Here is a 22,003-nt window from a genome sequence, read left to right on the forward strand (position 1 = left end):
TGTATCTTTGAATTTAAAAATTTGAAGTTAAAATTTAATAGTTTATCTATAATTTTCATATATTAAATTTATTTATATTTTATTTTCATATAAATTTATATATGTTTACTTAAATATATATTGAAAAAATATAAATTAAAAATATTAATTTAACATAATCTTTTATAAATGATGCAAATTATTCCCTTTTATTGAATTCCTGTTCTAATTAAATACCAATTAATTTTTACATATACTTATTTCATAGTTAGATAAGTATTTTAACAAAAGCAAATTAATATAACTTAAAAACAGTTAATGCATTAGATTGCCATACAAATTGAAATTATAAAACTATATTATTTGCACGCGAAGAATAAGAACATTTTAAAAATCAATTTTTTACATAATTATAGAAGTAAATTTAAATATAAATTAAGTAGGTCGCATTTAATTTTAATACTTTATAGGTAAACTAAATTGAAATGAACTTCGAATAAGTATTGACTATAATTATTAAAAAATCAAATTTTATTTTCTTACTTTTAAATTTTACTTCTCATCAGCGCAAACTGCATAAAAAAACAAGTAATGGTATTACAGAACAAAAAATTACATTAGAATGAATTTGAAAGTAATAATATAGAAATGGATGATTAACGAAAAATTCAATTTATATTCATAAAAATATATCATTTATTTACGAGACTCAATTCAATGTATATTTTTAACATTGTTAAAACATAATAGTATACTTCTCTTTAATTGAAAGTAAAAAATGTAAGTTTTAAATTTAAATTTATATACTCATTAAATGAGTATGAATCTTTGATTTTTTTCATATACATGCGAGGGATAACAAATTTTGGTAAAAATTTTTTTAAAAACAAGGTAATAATAAAATAGGTAAGGTAAAAATAAAAAAGGTTCTTCTAAGTAGTTAAATGTTTTTTTAATAGTAAAATGTTTTGTGTATATGTACTAAACAAAACATATTATATAAACTATATTGTTGAAATAACAGTTAATTACAATATTTTTCATATTTATTTAAATATTAATATGGTGGCATTAAATTTATATTACACTCAGTACACTTATGCCAATCTCATGTGTCAACGATTACTTATGCGCAAAAATTAATTTTCGTACAGGCATGTACTCTCGCTCTCTCTCTCTCTCTCTCTCTCTTTCTCTCTCTTCTATCTTCAGTCTCTGCCGCGAATAACATTATAATGCTGTCCTATCATAAAAATTCCGATGAGCTGCATACAACTAAGCCTGTAATGGCATGGAAATGTCATGGAAATGAAGGAGCATGAAAATAAAAGTACATGAGAAGTGTGTATAGACAGAGCGCATCGCACACAAGCATAAGTTGTGACGGAGCAGCAGGACGATAATGTTATAGCAGTGGCGCGCGTGAGATCGCCGTGTGCACACGCTGGTATGACGACGAATCGCGGTTGTCGTCGTCGTCGTCGTCGTCGTCGCCGTCGTCGTCGTCGTCGTTATAGTGGTAATGCATCCATTTCAGTGATAACCTTCATGCAGCTAACTCCGTACAAGTTAGGATTGAAACAGTGACCTTAAAGTACCGTGACAACGTCTTCGTCGCCGTTATCGTCGGTGGGAATGAAGAATAAGTGAAAGTGTTGCGTACGCGCGCGCGCGCACGCATCTGTTTTTTATGCACTCTCATAAGCAAGTATCTATGTTTGATTTCTTTCGTTTTGCACCCCTACCAAGTTATATTCTCTTTTACGGGTGATTTCTATTTTGTTCTTTCTCCTATTTTATTGACAGTGTCATTATTTTTACATTGTGCCGTTTTCGCGTGTTTATCGCCAACTACGGGTAGTGCCTTTTGTTATATCCCATTACAGCAAAAACAAGTCTTGCGTTATTATTCAGTTCATTCTGCCGGAATCAAGCGATCCAGTGACCATGAAGAAACAATTTTTCAGGGTCAAGCAGCTCGCTGATCAAACTTTTTCAAGGTGCATCTTACTGTATTTTTTGCATGTAACTGTTCAAATAATTGAGATTTCAACATTTATATTTGGAACTGCCTTTTTGACAGGATTTATATTTTTAGACATTTATAATTCAATAACAAGTGTTAAAATTATAAATCTCTGTATTTGTAACTTTGAAATTTGCTATTAATGATTATTAGTAATTTTTTTAAATTCTCATAAAACCATTATTTATTTCATTAAATTGATCAGACAATCGTTATCCTATTTGAATTAAACAATTAAGTATTACACTTAATTTGATCATTAATATAAATGATATATCTTATTTTGAAATAGAATTCAAAAGAGCAATTAATATTATTTCCAAATACTTATTATTCTTATTATTCACGTTTATTTTTAGAGCTGAAAAAACAGAAGTCTTAACTGATGATTTACAAGCAGCGGATAAACATGTCGAACAAATTAGGGCTGCCCTTATGGGTCTTAATAAAAGACTTGGTAATAAACCTAGTGATTCCAACATTCAAGATCCTGCTCACAAAGAAAAACGACTTGTAAGCTTATTTTATAAAATTATGGAATTCTTATAGAAAATAATGTATAATATTCATAAATAATATTTTTATAAATAAATATTTATTTAGTAATAATTAGTAATGTTTTATTTAATTTTTATTTTTAAAAGTAATAATATAATTGTGATTAATATTTGGTCAAATTAAATAAAAAAGTTAAATATCAAATAATTTGCAAAGAATATAAAACTCGAACCTATTTTATAAATATATCACAGATATCTTATTTTATATTAAAATATTTTTATTTGATACATAATATTGGATTATTCTTTAGAAAAAATGCCCAGAGTATGTTTTGGGCCAAACCATGTTGGAAAATACAGGCGATGAAGGATTAATGTGTTATACATTAAACGAATGTGGAAGAGCACAAGTAGCCTTAGCTAATGAAGCAATAGATCATGAATCTAAGATAGAACAATATGTTGTTATGCCACTACAACATATTTTAGAGACAGATGTTCCAAATATTTTAAAACATAAAAGAAATCTACAGCGTCTCATTTTAGATATGGATAGTATCAGAACACGGTATCATCAAGCTAGTAAACATAATACTGGAGGTGAAAAATATAGAAAAATGTATCAATTATACATTATTTAAAAAGATCTTAATATGATAAATTATTAATATGTTAAATTACTTGACCTAATCTATATTTTAATCTTTTACAATCGTCATTCACATTGTTGTTCTTCGTTATGTTTAATGTAAATTTTTTTACTATATTATATGAAGTATTATTTGAATGAAATAATTTTAATAATTTTTAAGTTGTTAGTTTCTTCACTTGTTTATCAAAATATTACTATAAATAATTTTCCTATTTACATACTATTATTTAGGTACAGGAACAACGAAAGTAGATAGTCTGAAAGATGAACTTGAAGAAGCCGAAGCCAAAGTAGAACAATGCAGAGATTATCTAGCTGCTGAAATGTTTCAGTTAATGGCAAGAGAAACAGATCTTGCCCAAACAATTATTCAATATATCAAACTCCAACGAGCATACCATGAAAGTGCATTGCACTATCTTGAAGAACTCATTCCAGATTTAGAATGTTATATAAGTAAGTTTTTCAAGTAATTATATAAAAGTATGATGTAAATTTAAGACTATATCCTTTATTAATGATTTTTGCACTAGATGATAATGAAATGAAGCCAGTTTATGGATACTCTTTAGAAGAGCATCTTCGAGTGACAAATAGAAAAATAGCATTACCCATTCAATTTTGTGTCTCTGCCCTTCTGAGGTTAGGGATGGAGGAAGAGGGACTTTTTAGGATAGCTAGTGGCGCTTCAAAGTTACGTAGAATGAAGCTCAGCTTTGATGCTTGCTGTTTGACCCTTCCAATTGTTCTTGAATACAAAGATCCTCATGTGATAGCCGGAGCATTAAAATCTTACTTACGTGAGCTACCAGAACCCTTACTTACCTTTAAGTAAGTGCATGTATATTTACATTTCTATAAAAGTAGTTTTGTAAGATTAAAATTGTTTACTCCGGCTATGAAATTTTGATATCTATACTAAATACTTAATAATATTGTATTTAATTAATATTTGATTTATTGTAACTTAAACTGATTTTAACACTCTAGCATTATACAAATCATTACTGATTAATACAAATTAATAATAATTAAATTAATATAATAATAATTAATAATGAGTATTAATAAATTAAAAAATAATGAATCAATGTTAATTTGTTCTGAGATAATATTTAATTTTACTTTAATTTACCTCCACCTAAATTAAATTGTTTGTTTTTCATAATTGAGTGTATCATTGAATATTGTATTTGTCAAAATTTCTAAGAAAATTATAATTTTATTATAATTGATTAATAACATAAAAAAATTTTTTAAGATTTTCAGCATTAAAACAAAATGTTATAAATTGTCTTGAAAATAGAAATTTGATTATATTAATTTAAAAAATTTATTTCATAAAAATGATAGATAATAAAAGTAACGCATTTTAAGATGGAATGAATTAAGTTCTATTAACAAAGAATGTCGTGGGAACATTACACTAGATATTTCAGAGACAAATTTTCCAAATTTAAGTATTTCCTTAAATAGCACACATATGTATTCATAAAAATGAGTCAATGACCTAGAAATAGAAAAAGAGAAGGTTGTGCCTATACATACATGTATATATCTGTCGTAATTTATAATGAGTCATAAATTACGAATGCATACGTCATATGACGTTCGGGCGGGCAAAAATTTTTACTCGTATTTCACTTTATGTAAGGCGCGATCGATCCTCCGTTAAAACATGCGAATGACAGCAGCTCGTTCACAGGACTCATTCACACTATTACTTTGTATTACACAATGAGAGATCAAGAAGGCTCGCGTACGTACTTAACTTGAATTCGATTAATATGATCTTATCTTGCATTCGAACTAATTGAGTGCAGAAAAATATACATTAAAATCATTCATAAAGAGCAATGAATAATTATTTTTCCACAGCTTACCCATTGACCACCAACACTTTTATTATACTTTTTATCGTGTAGCAATCAATTATATATTCATTAATATCACTAATAAAATAATATAACTTTATAACAGTTAATTGTCTTACAAAAATTATTGTGGAAAACTATTTTTTACTTATTTTAACTTATTTATGCAATGTAAGAAAGCATGTAATTCCTTTAAGAAATTAATCTAAAATTTTATAGCTATTAGATGCTTTAAAAAAATTTTAATTAATTTTCTTTGTAAATCTTATTGAGAAATAAAAATATAAAACGAAATATACACTAAATTATATTTATTTTGTAACAATATATCTTTAATTTTATTAGATTATATTATGAATGGATGGCATCGATAAAATTGAGTCAAAGTGATAAGAGACTCAAAGCTCTTTGGGACGTATTACATAAATTACCAATGGCAAATTTTGAAAACTTAAGGTTCCTAATAAAATTTTTTGCTGTCTTGACAAAAAATCAAGACATTAATAAAATGACACCTCATAATATTGCAATAGTAGTTGCTCCTAATTTAATTTGGAATTCTCAAGAAGATACAACTACTGTAGTGTAAGTTATCAATTTTACTGCTTTAAACACTTTTTATGTATAAAAATATAATTCTACATATTTGGTTTAAATATGAAATTAAATAGAAATGATATATTCTTAAAGCATTGAATAATAAATATATCTCAATGGAAATAAAGTAAAATAAATAAAAGTAATTACCATTGAACTTTATTTGATACATTAAAAGGCACGGTTACTCATTTATAAAATACCAAGTAGTATTCATAGTTTTAAAAATGCAATTTTAAATATGACATTTTTTTTTACATGCTTCTATTCACGTAATGTAAGTTTAACAACTCTACGTGAATATCGCAACAATAATCACGGTAACAAATAAATAACTATATTCTTTGAAACCTTATCAGGATGGATACAGCCAATAACTCTAGTCTAATTGTCGACCAACTGATTACGCATGCCGACTGGTTTTTTCCCGATGAGATAGACTTTGATCGCGATTTAGACCTCGGCATCGTGAACGGTTCGGAGTGCAATCAACTGACGGATATGCGACGTTGCGTCTCTAATAGCAGCCTAAGCGACCACGGTGAAAGTCCAACCCAGGGTAGTCCGAAGCCGGCGACCCGTAGAAAAAACAAACCTGCCCCAACTCCCCCAAACGCTAAGATCACGCTAGATAAACAGCAATCTCATTACGATAAGAGGCCGGATGACAAGCCACCTCCGACACCGGACAAGCCACCTCGGCCTCTTATTACCGGCACTCTCAACCGACTAACATACAAGTCTCAGAAACACGAGCAGCTTGCCCTAGAGTTATCGCAGACACAAGAAATCGTCAATAATAAGATGCCTCAATTCGATAAATCTACAATTAGCATTAATTCCAACACGGAAGATGATACAAACCACACGGGATTCGAGTTTATCATTAAAGCTGACCAGTTAAAGGTAATCGAAGTCATTTCTGAAACCTTTCGATCTCATGACTCGGAAGTATAAGTATGAAGCGTTTTGAAATCTGTGACTAATAAATACCGTTTATTTATTTCTTAATATATGATTTTTAAATTGATTTTATATAGGAAGGTCAAAATGATGTGGAAATAATTGCATCACAGCAACAGGTGATCCTTTCATCCAACAAAATTGAAAATCAAAGAAAAGATGACAATAAAGTAAATAGTATTCTTATAGATTTAGAGACAATAAATATCAAAGCAGGATTAATGACAGACTTTATGAACAAATCTACTAACGAGTTGACTACGGAAGATGCAGATAAGATCGAATCATCGAAATCAAAACCAGTTCCCACAGAAAAACCAGCACCTTCAACGTTAGAAAGGCGGAAGTTTCCCATCGCAGCTCCACGTAACATAATAAATGTCACATCGTACCCACAAGGTTTTAATTTTTTTTTATTAATTATTATACAATTATTAACATACATATTATATTTAACTTATCTAGATAAAAATATATAGTATTGTATATTATTATTTACTAATTAAGATTTAATAATAAGCATCTAGTTTTCACTTCTTTTTGCATCTCACTTCAAAGATTTATAAAATAATTATTAACTCAATATCTTTATAATTGTATAAAATACTGATTTAAATTTCAACTTTGCAATTTTAATTGACTATTTACATATTCTATTCATAACTTTATTTTAATTGTCATATTTGGATTAGCATAATTAAATTTGCATTCATTTGCATTTTAATTTTTAGAGCTTAAACATTTTATTCCATTTGATTATATTTAAAATAATTATATTTCAATTGATAGAAGATGTAGAATTTCGTAAGAAATTGGAAGGAAACAATATCATTGCCATAGATAGAAATAGTAAACCAGCCATACCAGAACGACCAGCTGGACTCGTTCGACCTTCTAGTTTAATTCGACCACATCCCCGACATAATAATGAAAATTTGGATTCTGATTCAGGGGTAGGTAAACTCAAACAGCAAGTAATATAAATAGTAAGAAAAAATTTGATAAATGTTTAAAATAATTGTGTATATATTTAACTAAATTTTAATATATTTCAATTCTAAAACAAGAATATTTTATCATTATTTAATTAATTAGAACAACAATCGTTATTATCTTTCAAAAATATATATTATTTTTATTAATTGCATAGCTTAATATTCTAGACCTTATTTGGTTAATCTTGAAGATGTATTTAATTATTTTTAATGTCGTTTAGTATTAAATTAAATAGCGATAAACATTTATGAAACAACTTTGTTAAAATGATATCTTTTTCTTTGATCCCATATGTACATTGTATCAACAACAATTATATTGGTATAAAATATTTATAATTGAATAACTAAATTTATATTACATTTTCTTAATATATAAACATTAATTATCAATATTATGATCAAATTGAAAATGTTATTTTTTTATGCTTATAATAAACTATTTTAAACGTATGTTTTAATATATTCATTACAATATTTTGATATACACTTTATCTAGAAATATCTTTCTATACAATATAGTTCTAAGTTATTTATTAAAATATGTTTATTAGAGTAAGGCAGGTATTCGACTGCAGAATTATTAAAAATATCCTATATATTCGAAAAAATGTTATATTTGGTAAACAAATAAAAATAAATTAATCTAAAGAAGCTTGTTTGATGATCAATCTTAATTGTATACTTTTAATGTAATTATTGTAAAATATAAATAATAAAAGCATCTAGAAATATTCAAAATTCACTTTAAAAAAATTTAAAAATAAAACAATATTGTTTTAAAAAACAATTTCGTGTACAAAAATAATAATTTAAAATTGTTTTTTAATCCATTGACAAATTGCAAAAATTAAAGCAATAAATTAAATTTAAAACAAACTTAAAGAAGCTAATATGTGACGTGGTTTTACGTTATATAATAGAAAAGACGGGTAACATATCCTGCATCCATCGTTAACTCATCCGACATTTCGTGTCCTACAGCCCTTGACCCTGGAGCGAACCCACATGTATTCAGTAGACAAACAGCAGGTTAGTATAATACAAGTACACGGGAATAGCAACTGTGAAATCAATAGCACGAGCTCAATCATCAACTTGCAAAGAAGTCCTAGCGTAGGCAGTCGGCCAGCCTCTATGTCTCTGTGTGCCTCCCACGCCGTCCATCAATTGGATCGACCCGAAAAGCCACCCCGACCGGATCTTCCCGATCAGATACGATCGCACGCTCGAACAAGGTCTGAGGGCAACATCATTGACGTTCAAACACAAACACAAACCATCATCATACCCAAATCTAATGTTGGTTTAGCTCAGCATGCACCACCTGCTTCCCCAAGGTTCTATCAGCGGCCACCCAGACCTCAACCACCTCCACCGCCACCACCCACTAACCTTCGACCTAAATCCGAGCATGAAAGCACAAATCTTTAACTAAGCACTTTTTTTTATTGTATTCGTTATTTTACCTATTATGCCTCAGTCATGGGCAAGATACAATTTTATCAATATTAACAGGCTTATTTTTTTTACTACTTCAATAATATATTATCTTAAAGCTCAACTCTTTGACAAATTATCGACTCACATTTACCAGTTTATAAATATTAATTAAAAAGAATGCGATTTATCATGATTCACAAAGTAATCTTAGTAATTTTTAGTACTGAGAAAATTATTTTATGGTTTATTTTAAACAATGCATATATTAACAATCGGTTATAAATAATACAACGTAAGAAAATGTGTTTTTTCTATTTTCGTTTTTATTATATTAATTTGTGCAAATAAATGTAAAGTGAATTAACTCATTTAAATTCATACATACTTATAAAGTATTTTACTAATTATAATTATACATATAATCCATTGCATTATATGTATATTCTTCATATAATTTAAGTATATTTTTAAGTAAAATTTTCATTTTTGTACAATATTTTATAAATATCGAGTGCTTCCTAACAGTTTACGAGTTATAATACAAATAATAAATACCGTATTATCATTTGATTTAACTAAAGCATTCGGTTCAACTAACATTATTGCAAGATATTTTATTTTAACAAAAATTACGAATGATCAGTGTATTATGAATAAATGTTATAAACATTTCTACAAAGTAAAAGATTTTACTTAAACAAATGTGTTACAAAATCCGTATTCAAATTAAGATGAATTGATAATATAAACTTTGATAAAACTTAAAAACCACCTTAAATATATATATTATTACCATTTACTCAAACTTCCAAATTAAAAGTTTTAAGATTTATTTAGTTTTATTTATCAATTACAAATAATAAATTTAAATAGCAAATATAGAAAAATTTAATCATATTCATGTTTCAATAATATTGAAATCCTTAAATAATAGATAAATATTTAAAATTTTATTTGTCAAAAATTAACTTAAATTTAAATTGGTTTACATTAGAATAGTTATTTATAAAAATATTAGGAAAACGTAGGTAAATATAATATAATGTAAACTAAAAAATAAATATTTATGACAATACAATTATAAATAAAACGTAAAATATATATACCTTAATCTAAAATATCTTTAAAAAAAATGATTATCGTATTAATAATGAATATTCTTAATCTTATTTTAATTGTGCAATTTTATCAGTCATAATAATGTTTATATTGTTTTATTAATAAAGAATTTAAGTAAATATTGCAGCTGTACAACTTGACATTTATGTTAAATGTATGCAATATGAAAAATGTATTATAAATATCTTTAAATAGTTTATATATTTTTTGATCTATTATATTTTTAGTTATTTCAATTTTTAATGTATATTAATAGGGTATTCAATATTACCTGAACATAACCGCTAAAACTATAATAAAAAATCTGCCTATGACTGATAGTTTTTTAGTTTTAAATGTTAAAAACTATTTCTTTTATAAAGAATAATCAAATGGATTTAAAAATGACCACAGTTAAAATTATGAATATTATATTTTTAGATTATGAATGTGTGATGTGATTAAAAGTGTGAATGTGTATTAAAATTAATTAATAATTTGAAAAAAAATTTAGTTCTTAATAGATTCTTTCTGTGTAAGACATTTTATCTTTCAAAAACAAATAATTTTATCTAATTTCATTACACAAATTAAGAATTATATATACATAATATTTTTACAATATGACTTTTAACAATATTAAATAAATCGATTTATTATATAATTATACAAAATCCCCGTTATGTATACAAAATAATAATTTAAACAAATCAATTATAATTGAAATAGAAGTTAATTTTAATAGCGATTTTTATTCCAATACTATTATACACAAATAAAAAAAGTATCAGCATTTAATTTTAAGTATTAAGCAAAATTACATAGCAAAGAGAAATCGTATTAACGTAAAAAACGTTGATTTAGTATTTCGCTTATATAGTTTGTTAAATATCATTCATGATTATTTTCATATTTTATCATCATAATTATTATTAAATAATTCGCGCCAAACGGGAATGAGATTTCAGTCATTTGAATTTTTATAAAATACCGTGTATATATATTTTTATTCTAATAAATTGAAAACACTGCAATTGCGTTGTGCAATGTGTGTGATCGAATTCTAATCCTATCATATCTTCATTTTATAATTATATTTAATATAATCATAAGTCGTACAATATGATTGATTATATATTACTTATAAATTTATTAATTAATTTTCTTTAAGCATAAAATAAATAAATAATATATAACTAAAATGAAGAGAAAATTTATTTTGAATGCAAAATATGTATAGTCATAATTTATATTTTTGGCATATATATAACCTAAGAAAATTTTAAGCTGTGAATACGTTGGAATATTAAAATATGTATTTGTACATAATAAAATGATTCATCATATATTTTATACTTTTTAATAAAATCCCAATATTTCTTGGTACGAAATATTAATTAATAATTATAATTTATTCATGATTTTAGTTTTAAATATTTTCAAGATTATTAAAATGAATTATTTATTTAAATTGTAAAAAACTAACGTTTCGTTTATTTTCTTAATTTAAAATAAAAATATATAAGAATATTTGTAATATTATTTCTTTATTTTTGTCAAATACATCTTTTTTTAATACATGCAATTACAAAATTATGACATTATTCAGAACATAGTTGATAGAGTTTGATCTGCAACATCTTTTGGCAACATACCACAATTATCTTTAATTAAATCAACATTTAGAGACAAGAAATATTTAACGATTTCCTTATGTCCACAAGACGCTGCATAATGTAAAGGAGTTTGACCATCTTCATCGGCTACATTTACATCAGATCCAGCTTCAATAAGATACTTTAATATCTGAAGATTACCTCTGTCAGCAGCCCAATGTATTGGTAGCATTCCATTTTCATCTTTCAAATGTATATCTTGTTTATTATGAGATAAGTATATTTGTACCTGCTCTTCATTGCAATCTTTCACCCAATCTAGAAGTGTCTTATCAGTATCATTCAATTCAATGTCTGTACTAAGCATTTTGCTTACCATCGCCCAACCCTGTATCTTGGAGCATGCATCTTTTTCCCATGTAGGATCCAGTTTTCCCAGATTATTTATGTAACATTCCATAGCTATTTCCTTACTCATATTTCCCAAACTTTTCCAAGCTTCCCATTTTCGTTTTGCTTGTATTTGATATACACTTGGCATTGAAATATAACAAGGGCCACAAGTAGCTTGCTTGTAAAGACTATAAAACATTAATAATTGAGTCGCACTTAATTGTGGAGCTAAAGACTGAAGATGAGCTGCTGCGTTATTAAATACTTGTTGAAGTTCTAAAGTTTCATAATTTAAGTTAGCCATTTTATAATTAACCTCTATTTTCAATTACTACAAAAATAAAATTTAAAATTTTTGACGCAATATGAGCTTTTTTCCTTCAAGCCAATGAGCTTCATAATTTAAAGCCTTTTTCATTGCTTCTTCGTGAAGGAAATGAATAAAACCAAATCCTTTATGAAATCCAGTTTCATTCTCAAATTGTAAATTTACTTGACACACAGTCCCAAACAAACTAAAGTGATCTTTTAATTGTTTATTTGATACTGTCCATGGTATATTAGCAACATAAAGTTTAAATGCATCTGTTGTTTTACGTAACATATTAAAAATTATTTTCTTTTGATTTCCAAGAGATGAATTGTATGATCTTGCATCAATTCATTTATATCAAGTCCAGAATCAGCACCAAGATTTGCTAATGATATATGCGAACAAGTTAAACCCCACTTATTTAATAGATGTTCAATAGACCAATCAGCACTACGTTCTTGATAAGTACAAAGAAATTTAGCTGTTGAATTTCTCTCCAACAAAAAAGCAACAGTTACAACTATATCTTCGAAAACAGTAGGATCAAAAAAGCAATCTGATCCCAATATTAAATCTAATGGTCCAAGAGAAAATAAACTAGATAAAAAAAACCCCCAAGTAATACCAATAACCTTCACTTGAGAAATAATTCCATTTAGTTCACAACTTCTTCTTAAATGCTGTAAACTTTTTGGTAAAGTTGCAGAATCACTAAGTGTAACAAATGCTCCGCATTTACTAGCTACAATACCAGGAAGTGCTGTGCCTAAAATAAATATAAATAAGCATAAATTAAATTTTATATTTTAATTCATTTAATATAATTAAATTATATAATTTTATGTATATTCAAGCATAATTAAGTTATAAATTGAATAAAATTAAAATTGTACTTCTTACCTGATCCAAGCTCTAAAATACGTTTACCAGGAAGTTCTTTTCGATGTTCCCATAAATACCAGGCTAAAACTGGTGCTGAAGGCCAAGTATAAAAGCTGTAGCTTGCTTGAAGTAACTGAAAAATTAAATCGTAAATAATGAATATACTGTTAATAATAAAATAAACTACTACACGAACGAAAAATGAGTATTAATGTAACTATCTATATATGACGAATGAAACACGTGACAAACGATTTATTCCACAATTATATTGATAATTAAAAATAAGCTAACCAAAAAGATCGGTTTAGCGTTACATAGATAACAAAAAATTCTTCATGAAATATTACATTGATTGCGGAAAATATGAAAAAATACATCACCCATGCGCACCTCAGGGATATAAACTTCGAGGGTATCATCAATCTCGTTCTTTTCACTTCTCGACGATACTTTGCCTGATGTGAAAAAAAATTTTTTCACTTGCTCGGAAGCGACACCATCGGACATTAGGCCGTACACAGATCTATTGGTATAAAAGCCAAAGTTGTGTTCCAATCCCGGCATATCATCTCTTGCACTTCAAATGGTGAAACATCGATTTTAGTTTTGAACTTATTCATGTCCTAAATTTATTCTAATTACAGTGTACTACTAAATAAAAGTGATTTTAATTATTAATATACGTATATTTTTGACAAAAAAATTAATAATAAAGTCATTACTAAGTAAAAATTCCTATTTTAAACAAAAAGTAATTAAAATAAATTTAAGACCTAATTATATTTCAATTCGATATGATGTGAGCCGCGGATGAACTCGCATTCTACTATAGTTGCACAGTTTTACGCAAAAACGCGCAAAAGTTTAAAATGTGCACATATGCAAACATATGTATACAAAAAGTTTATATAGTACTAAACACTTTATACAACATTAATTTCAACTGATAAGAAAAAACATTATTATATGTAGTATTTCTATGGTTTAAATAAAATTTTGAACTAAATGTTTTGAAGACAGTACTCAAAATAATATTAAAAATAATACTTTAAATATCGCTTTTCATTTATATAAATTATTATTACTAATTAATCTATTCTCTATTTGTATATAATAATTTTTTTAATGAATATTACATATTATATTTATAGTTGCAAATAATATTTGTCACGTTGATTGTTAATATTATTTTATTATGGTAATATTTAAATTTGATTATAACGATAAATATATTATCTTTGGATTTCTTCTAAATTTAATTCAGAATTTCTGTTTAAAATAATTTGAAAAAATATATGGATATTATATTAAATTATATATATTAAACTATATTCAAAGCGATAATACATAATTTATAATTCATAACTTATGTTGACAATTCCATATCTCAACATTAAATTTGAATAAAAATAAATATTTCATGTGATTTAAAATTTTATGTAAATTTTAAAAATTGAAAAAAAAACTTATGTTTAATTTCATATTTTTATATTTATTTTTACATTATATAAGCATTTAACTATCAGTATTCAATTTGAAGAAAGATTATAATTTTATATAAAACTTTTTTTTTAAATATCTAAGAATTTATTAACTACATAACTATTTATACATATGTAATGTTGAATTATTTTGCAAATATATCTAAAAAATGAATTTACCAAATATTTAAAAACATTGCAACATTATTTTATATTATAAATAAATATTAGAATTGAAAAATTGTATAAAATTTTGGAATTACAAATAGTGATTAAGGCACATTATATTGACTTTATATTTATTTTATTATACATATTATATATAAACTTTATATATACACATTATATATACGCATTATATTCATCAATATGAAATTGAATATTTAACAATTCAGATCAGAATCACATCAGTGTTCCATTAGCTTTTTATTTTTATCGATTCATTATGTTTAAATATTGCACTTTTGAAGTTTTAAGCTGCTTAAACACGTGACAAACGGCGAACCAAAACAAAACAATTACAATAATACAATTTCTCCATCCGGCAACTGCGCAAATACATCTTTGACTGCGCTAGCGCAGTGATCAGTTTACAAAAAATAAAATGTATTTACTTTTGCATGAGTGTAGCACTGCTGAATCTTTGCGTCTCTGCATTCAGCGTGTATGCGCATTTTATCGATCAAAAAGCTCGTTAAGATAACGAGATTGCTTTGAGGTTAGAAATATCTCTACTCGTATTCATCTAAGCCTAATCATTATTCCTACGCAGTCCGTGAAATATATCCACTGCGAATCACTAAGAATTTCAAAATGTAGGCTGTGAAAAGTGAAGGTCTATGAAATAACTCATCAATTTATTTCAGAATGTAAAAGGCAAGAAAAAAAACAAGAAATGAGGCAGATACTTTACTAGCGACGGTACCGAGTGTATCTGTATACTTGCCATCTTCTCATTCCATCGAAAGCCTATTTTATTACTTAAAGATGGAGGAAGTTGGCGAGAAGAAATTGCTGTCAAGAAGACGTTCGACTATTTCACAGGCTTTGAAAGTTAAAGATGAACGAATAGCCACTGTTAAGAAAGTACGAATGGATAAAATAGTTGAAGCTATTTTTTAAATATAGCAACTATTCAATTGTATCGAAATAAATTTTAATCCAACAGATTTTTTAGCCGTCTAATGCAATTATACTTATAAATAATTGGGTTAATAAACTTTTATTTTCAGGTTGCGGCAATATTGCAAAAGTCGGAAACTATTCGAACACCAGAAGAATGCGAGATTCTCTTATCCTGCAATGACATTGTTAAAGAAATCAATCTCAGGTGTGTTTAGAATTTTTATTTCGTGTATTATGGGATTGCTTAATCATAGTTTGATAAATTTTAAATAGTCCTTTCTAAAACTATTTAATTTTTTATTTTTTAAATGCATTGAAATTTCTTGTGATAATATTTGATAAAAAAACAATGATTTGGTTAGTTATTTTAAGTAGGATAATAATATAATTTTTTAATTATAATTATATACATTTATTATACTATATATTACATATTATACTTTAGTATTTTTCAGTATATTTCTTATATTTTTTTATAAAAATAGTGATTTAATTTAATTGTAACACATTAAAAATTTTTAATTATGTTAAGTACTTATATTTTAATGTAAAAAACTCTTTGAATAAATATTATAAATTTTTAAAAATATTTAAAGCTTAATAATAAATTCATTATTTTTAATGAAAATATTAATTATTTTTTAATAATATTATTAATAATATTTATAAATTATACAGGCAAGAAAAAAGAGATAGAGTAAAAGCTCGATTAGAAGAAATTGAAGATCCGCCAGAAATTTTAGAAGAAAAATGTGTAAGATTAGCAGCTGTTATTAGTCAAGCAACATCTTTAGCAGTTTATACTGGTGCTGGCATAAGTACAGCTGCTTCAATTCCAGATTACAGAGGAACAAATGGTGTATGGACTCGAATGCAGCAAGGAAAAGAGATTGGGTTAGTTTATACATAAATTTTTTTATTTCAAACTTATTTTGATAAATGAAACCTAAATTAATATCAAATCATTACCTCAATTATGTTTTGCAATTATTTGATATAAAAATATTTTTAATTATATAAAATAATCACACTTCAAAGTAAAAATTTGCATTTTTTATATTTTTAAAATATTAATTGTTTAAGATATAACTTTGTGGTTAATTTAACAATTACACATTGAGCTTGAGTAAAATGAATATATGATTTTTGGATGCTGGTAAAACATTAATCTTTCTTTTAATAGTAATCACGATCTCAGTCAAGCAGAGCCTACGATAACTCATATGGCTTTGTATGCATTATATAAGGCTCGAATGCTTAAACACATAGTTTCACAAAACTGTGATGGTTTGCACTTGCGTAGTGGTATACCGAAAAGTCTACTATCTGAAGTTCACGGGAACATGTATGTTGAAGTTTGCCGAACCTGTAAGCCATCGCGCGAGTATTGGAGACTGTTCGATGTAACAGAAAAAACAGCAAGGTATGCACATGCTACTGGACGTACATGTTACAAATGCAGCTCATCCTTACAAGACTCGATAGTACATTTTGGAGAGCGGGGTAATCTTCTTTGGCCAATCAACTGGAATGGAGCAAGCAGAGCAGCAAAACAAGCAGATGTCATATTATGTTTGGGATCCAGTCTCAAGGTTATTTGTTAATTTTTGTTCTTTATACTTATTTTTTTGGACTAAAACAAAATAAGATAATATTAAATAATGTTTTTAATTTCCATATTATAAAAACCTTGTACAAAATTTTAAAAATTATAATTTATATTTCCTACTTATGTCATATTTAATTTCATAATTTTTTATATCATTGCCCAATTAAATAATATATTATTAAATAATAATAAAGAATAAAAATAATATATGTAAATGAATTTATTTTTTATTAATATCTTCTGTTTTATTTAAGGATTTAATTAATTGCTAATATAAAATTTTCATGTAATAATTTAATTCATTAAATATATCTGTCTTTTAAATATTTTGAGTTTTTTCAAAGTAACTATAATCAATTTCAATTAATTTAACATTTATTTGTGTAAGTAAAATACTTTATATTTTAATCATTCTTTCTTTATTTATCATAATAATAAAAAACATTTATTGTTACTTTTTAGAAGACAATATCATTTTAAAGAATTATATAATTCGATTATTATATATATCTATATATTGTTACATATTTATATATTTATTTGATTTATAAAAAGTGTATAAAGTTTTTATAAGACATGTGATAATAATATAAAATCAAAGCAATTAGAGACAAGATGTGATTTACAAAATACTGTAAGATAGACGGTATATACTACAATTACTTTATTGGTAAAAAGAAGTTTTTGCATAAAATATATTGAAACTTTTAAATAATTTGATTTACTTATAATAATGATTATAAAAATTATTTTTTGTAAATGTTGTAGGACCATATATATAATATTTAAATATGATTTTCTAATGATTCTAATGATTTTCATTAAAAGACTATTTATGTTGTTCTCAAGGTTTTGAAAAAGTATCCTTGGCTTTGGCAAATGGACAGGCCAGTATCAAAAAGGCCGCAGCTTTACATCGTAAACCTCCAATGGACACCAAAAGATGAAAATGCAGTACTAAAAATAAATGGCAAGTGTGACAAAGTTATGAAAATAGTTATGTCACACTTGGGTATTGATATACCAAATTATAATCGTAGCAAAGATCCAATTTTTTATCATGCAACAAAGTTGCAAAACAATGAACTATCAACTACTTCACAACCTTGTTTAGAGTTTCCACTGACTCCAAACAATGAAAAGGCAAAGGAAGAGACAGAAGATATTGTAAAGATTCAAGAAGAGGAAGACAACGAAGTAGAAATTATAAAAGTTTTGCCAAACACAAATCAAGTTAATCATATGTCTATAAATTTATCAAGGTATATGTTCTGTTGATAAATAAATAATTAATTATATTAATGTAAAACAATAGTATAAAAATAATTCTATTGTTTTAGATTATATGATTAGAGCTAACATTCCAAAAATTTATAATTAAAAGCCTCTAAATTATACTTATATGTACACTATTTAAAATACTAATATGTCATTGTATAAAGTTATAAATTAATTTAAAGTACTAAATTAATACAATACCTAAAATAGAAACAAATTTACCTAAAATTTTTAAATATTTGAAAGGTATTTTTTCTTTGTCACTTTAAATTTTTCAACTTTAATTAAATTACCGTAAACCTTTCTTTTTAATTGAAAAAAAAATTTTATTTGCATTGATGACTTCATATAATAGCATTATGAAAAATACTAAATTAATGAATTTGGTAGTATTTTAAATTTTTATTAAAACGATATAAAAGTATGTAATAAATGTACCATAAAAGGTTATAGAAGGCTAAAAATGACTATTAAAATTTTATTTTAGACAAAAAAGTACAAAATTTTAATTGAAAAATAAATAGCTTGTGAAAATATAGTTTTTAAAATTAAACATTCATCCGTTACACTCATTGAAATAATTTTTTAATGTTATAATTTAAAAAATATGTAAATGCAAAAATCAATTTTTTTCTTTTGTTTAAAATGCTCCATTAACACGATTAATAAAAAAATTTTGTTTATAACTTTTAGGCATACAATGTTATCAGAGAATTTAATTGTAAAAGATGAAGAAGAAGAGGACTGTGAGTCACAGATACGACTGCAGGAGCCAATAACTGGTTATCCAGCTCCTTTTTTCGCTGCTCTACCCTTTCTTTCCATGGGACTACCCTTTCCTCCTATATTTATGTATCCTCAGCTAACACCATTCCTCTACTATCATCCTATCGTCCAAATACCAGGAAGTGCTCTCCCAGCAGAGAGTCATCCACCAAAGCCAAAGCCTACCTGTAGTTTTTGCATGAAGAATGAAGGATCCCTTAACTGCCTATACTATCAGTGTAATGACGACGGTGATGTTGATGGTGACGGAGACGGCGATGGTGATAATGAGCCTCTTTCCATTACGGAACCAACAGATGCCAATATGTTACAGGATAATATTAATAAAATGCCAATTGTTGATGAAAATATATCTACTACCATAATCGCCAAGAACCCAGGATGGTTCGGTAAGGGTTACCGGAAAGGCATGAAAAGAAAGCGGTAGCATCCGATCATTATTGGCATTATGTTTTATTTGTTCCTCTTTCTTAATGACGTAGCCAACGCTATAGTCATTAACGTTATTTTCTGAATGCTGGTACGATAAACGCTTCCGACACACTATTAAGAAACAAAACAGATTATATAATTATTATACATAAACATTACAGACTTAAATTATATAATTATACTCGGAAGCGTGCAGCCTTTTAATTTAGATTAGAAATGTAAACGTTGTAAACGTTTTATGCGTGTGTTGCGTAGTTTCAAGTATGTGTTGCAATTACTCGAAAGGGGCTTTTTACATTTAAAATTATGTATTTTGCAGTCCTAAGATTATATCAGTATATTATATTTTGTTATGAGATAATCATTATATTCAATTAGTCATAAAAAGCAAATTAGGACATCCATTTGTGATATATGAATACTCTGTTACATGCTTTAAAAAACAAATATTTAACTTTTCTTGTTTAACACCAAATATTTTTATCTATTTAAACTTTATTTTAAATGTACGCATCCTAATAATAATATAATTATTAGATATAATTATATCGCCTGAAAGAAATGTTTGTATTAAAATTAATAAATAGTATTTTTTAAATAGCTTAATAAAAAATTTAAATATTCACTTATAATATAAAAGAGAAAAATTATGTCATAAATAGATAAAAATACCCTTTATAAGAAAATTATGTTTGTTTATTTATTCTTAAGAAGTATTTTTAATAATTTTGACTAATAATTTTTATTTTTTTTTATTGAGCCCCTGTATGAAAATAAGGGGAAAATTCAGTATTAGCAAGAATTAAAGGAAAAAAAATCCATCAATACATGCTTATGAGAATATTAACTCTTTCCTTGAAGTACCTACAGTCTTTGAAATATTACCTCAATTGTATACAAAAAGTCATTTGTCACTTAATCACAGTATCTTATTATTTATTTATCTATATACACGTATTTGCATTCACATAACGTGAAAATTTAAAAAACGATACTGTGAGTGTAATTACCTAGAATCTTTGTCAATACTGCAGTTATCTGTAGCAATACCAAAACTGTGAAATTAAACATGAACCCAGGGAATGATATAAATTTGATCATTTATTATTAACTTTACTAATTAATTTTTTAATATTAACGTAGAATACAATGTATAATTTTAATCAAATTGAAAAGTAGATAATTAAATTTTTTATTTCTACATTTCACGAATCAAATTTATTTCGATTATGTAAATAAAACATTTAATTTTTACACATATTTTTATTAACTTTTTACATTTACTATAATTGATCGTGTTTAATTTTCAGTTTTTGTAAATTAATGAATTATTTTAAGAAAATTTTTAGCCATGAACGACATTCATGCATTTAGAATATTGATGTATATATATAATATTGATATGTGCAGCCCAAAATATAATAGAATGTAATAATTTTATTATATTTTATTAATAAATAAATTTGTTCATTTATATATATATAAACAAATTTATTTATTTACTATAATTAAAACAAAATTTAATTACAAGTACTGAACTATACACAATTGCCTCAAAAATATTTTATTAATTTTAAAAAATGTATTGTTCAAAGTTATTCGGTATTTAATTATTTTGTTAGAAATTTTAAAGTTGAAAATACTAGTTTTATAATTTTAATCTAAATAGACTCTAATGTATAAAATATTTTTCTATTAAGTCTATAAACATTACTTTTATACTAAACTCAATTGTAAATACTCTAATTTTTTAATATTATTTAAGATACTATGAATTTTAATAATTCGTATATTTTGTTGATTGTATATATTTTGTCAATTAATATAATTTTTATTATTTTTAAATAATAAATAAAAAATTTTAATAACAAAGTGAAATATCATGTTTTATTTTTATTCTACAATTTAAGAGTTAGATAGTTACATTAATAATTACATTACTACAAATTACCCATTAA

The 22,003-nt window shown here is 25.7% G+C and overlaps 4 protein-coding genes across 5 annotated transcripts; 2 read left to right on the forward strand and 2 right to left on the reverse strand.

Moving 5' to 3' along the window:
• Positions 1-1,356: 1,356 nt before the first annotated feature.
• Positions 1,357-9,202, forward strand: LOC105363970 (Rho GTPase-activating protein conundrum). Its single transcript, XM_011501798.1, has 10 exons — positions 1,357-1,979; positions 2,365-2,518; positions 2,817-3,105; positions 3,389-3,613; positions 3,691-3,988; positions 5,377-5,616; positions 5,988-6,579; positions 6,669-6,990; positions 7,381-7,544; positions 8,571-9,202. Exons 1-10 carry the CDS (start codon positions 1,927-1,929, stop codon positions 9,018-9,020), a joined length of 2,787 nt encoding a protein of 928 aa, XP_011500100.1. The 5' UTR covers positions 1,357-1,926; the 3' UTR covers positions 9,021-9,202.
• Positions 9,203-11,663: 2,461 nt separating this feature from the next.
• On the reverse strand, positions 11,664-12,530 carry LOC105368758 (acyl-CoA-binding domain-containing protein 6). Its single transcript, XM_011507907.1, has one exon. It carries the CDS (start codon positions 12,438-12,440, stop codon positions 11,733-11,735), a length of 708 nt encoding a protein of 235 aa, XP_011506209.1. The 5' UTR covers positions 12,441-12,530; the 3' UTR covers positions 11,664-11,732.
• Positions 12,531-12,657: 127 nt separating this feature from the next.
• Positions 12,658-14,013, reverse strand: LOC105368852 (methyltransferase-like protein 23). 2 transcript variants are annotated; one of them, XM_011508017.1, is made up of 3 exons: positions 13,725-14,013; positions 13,350-13,464; positions 12,658-13,215 (listed from the first exon to the last, which is right to left on the reverse strand). In XM_011508017.1, the coding sequence occupies exons 1-3, from the start codon at positions 13,896-13,898 to the stop codon at positions 12,749-12,751; spliced, it is 756 nt and encodes a 251-aa protein (XP_011506319.1). In that variant the 5' UTR covers positions 13,899-14,013; the 3' UTR covers positions 12,658-12,748. The 2 variants fall into 2 exon arrangements, with proteins under 2 accessions (XP_011506319.1, XP_011506406.1); XM_011508104.1 differs by having other exon boundaries at positions 13,715-13,838.
• A 1,256-nt stretch (positions 14,014-15,269) lies between these two features.
• On the forward strand, positions 15,270-20,509 carry Sirt7 (sirtuin 7). Its single transcript, XM_011508228.1, has 6 exons — positions 15,270-15,901; positions 16,048-16,145; positions 16,619-16,834; positions 17,124-17,532; positions 18,399-18,716; positions 19,540-20,509. Exons 1-6 carry the CDS (start codon positions 15,803-15,805, stop codon positions 20,038-20,040), a joined length of 1,641 nt encoding a protein of 546 aa, XP_011506530.1. The 5' UTR covers positions 15,270-15,802; the 3' UTR covers positions 20,041-20,509.
• Positions 20,510-22,003: the final 1,494 nt, after the last annotated feature.

This window comes from Ceratosolen solmsi, unplaced genomic scaffold (assembly GCF_000503995.2).
Source record: "Ceratosolen solmsi marchali unplaced genomic scaffold, CerSol_1.0 scaffold10, whole genome shotgun sequence".
Lineage (NCBI taxonomy): Eukaryota > Metazoa > Arthropoda > Insecta > Hymenoptera > Agaonidae > Ceratosolen > Ceratosolen solmsi.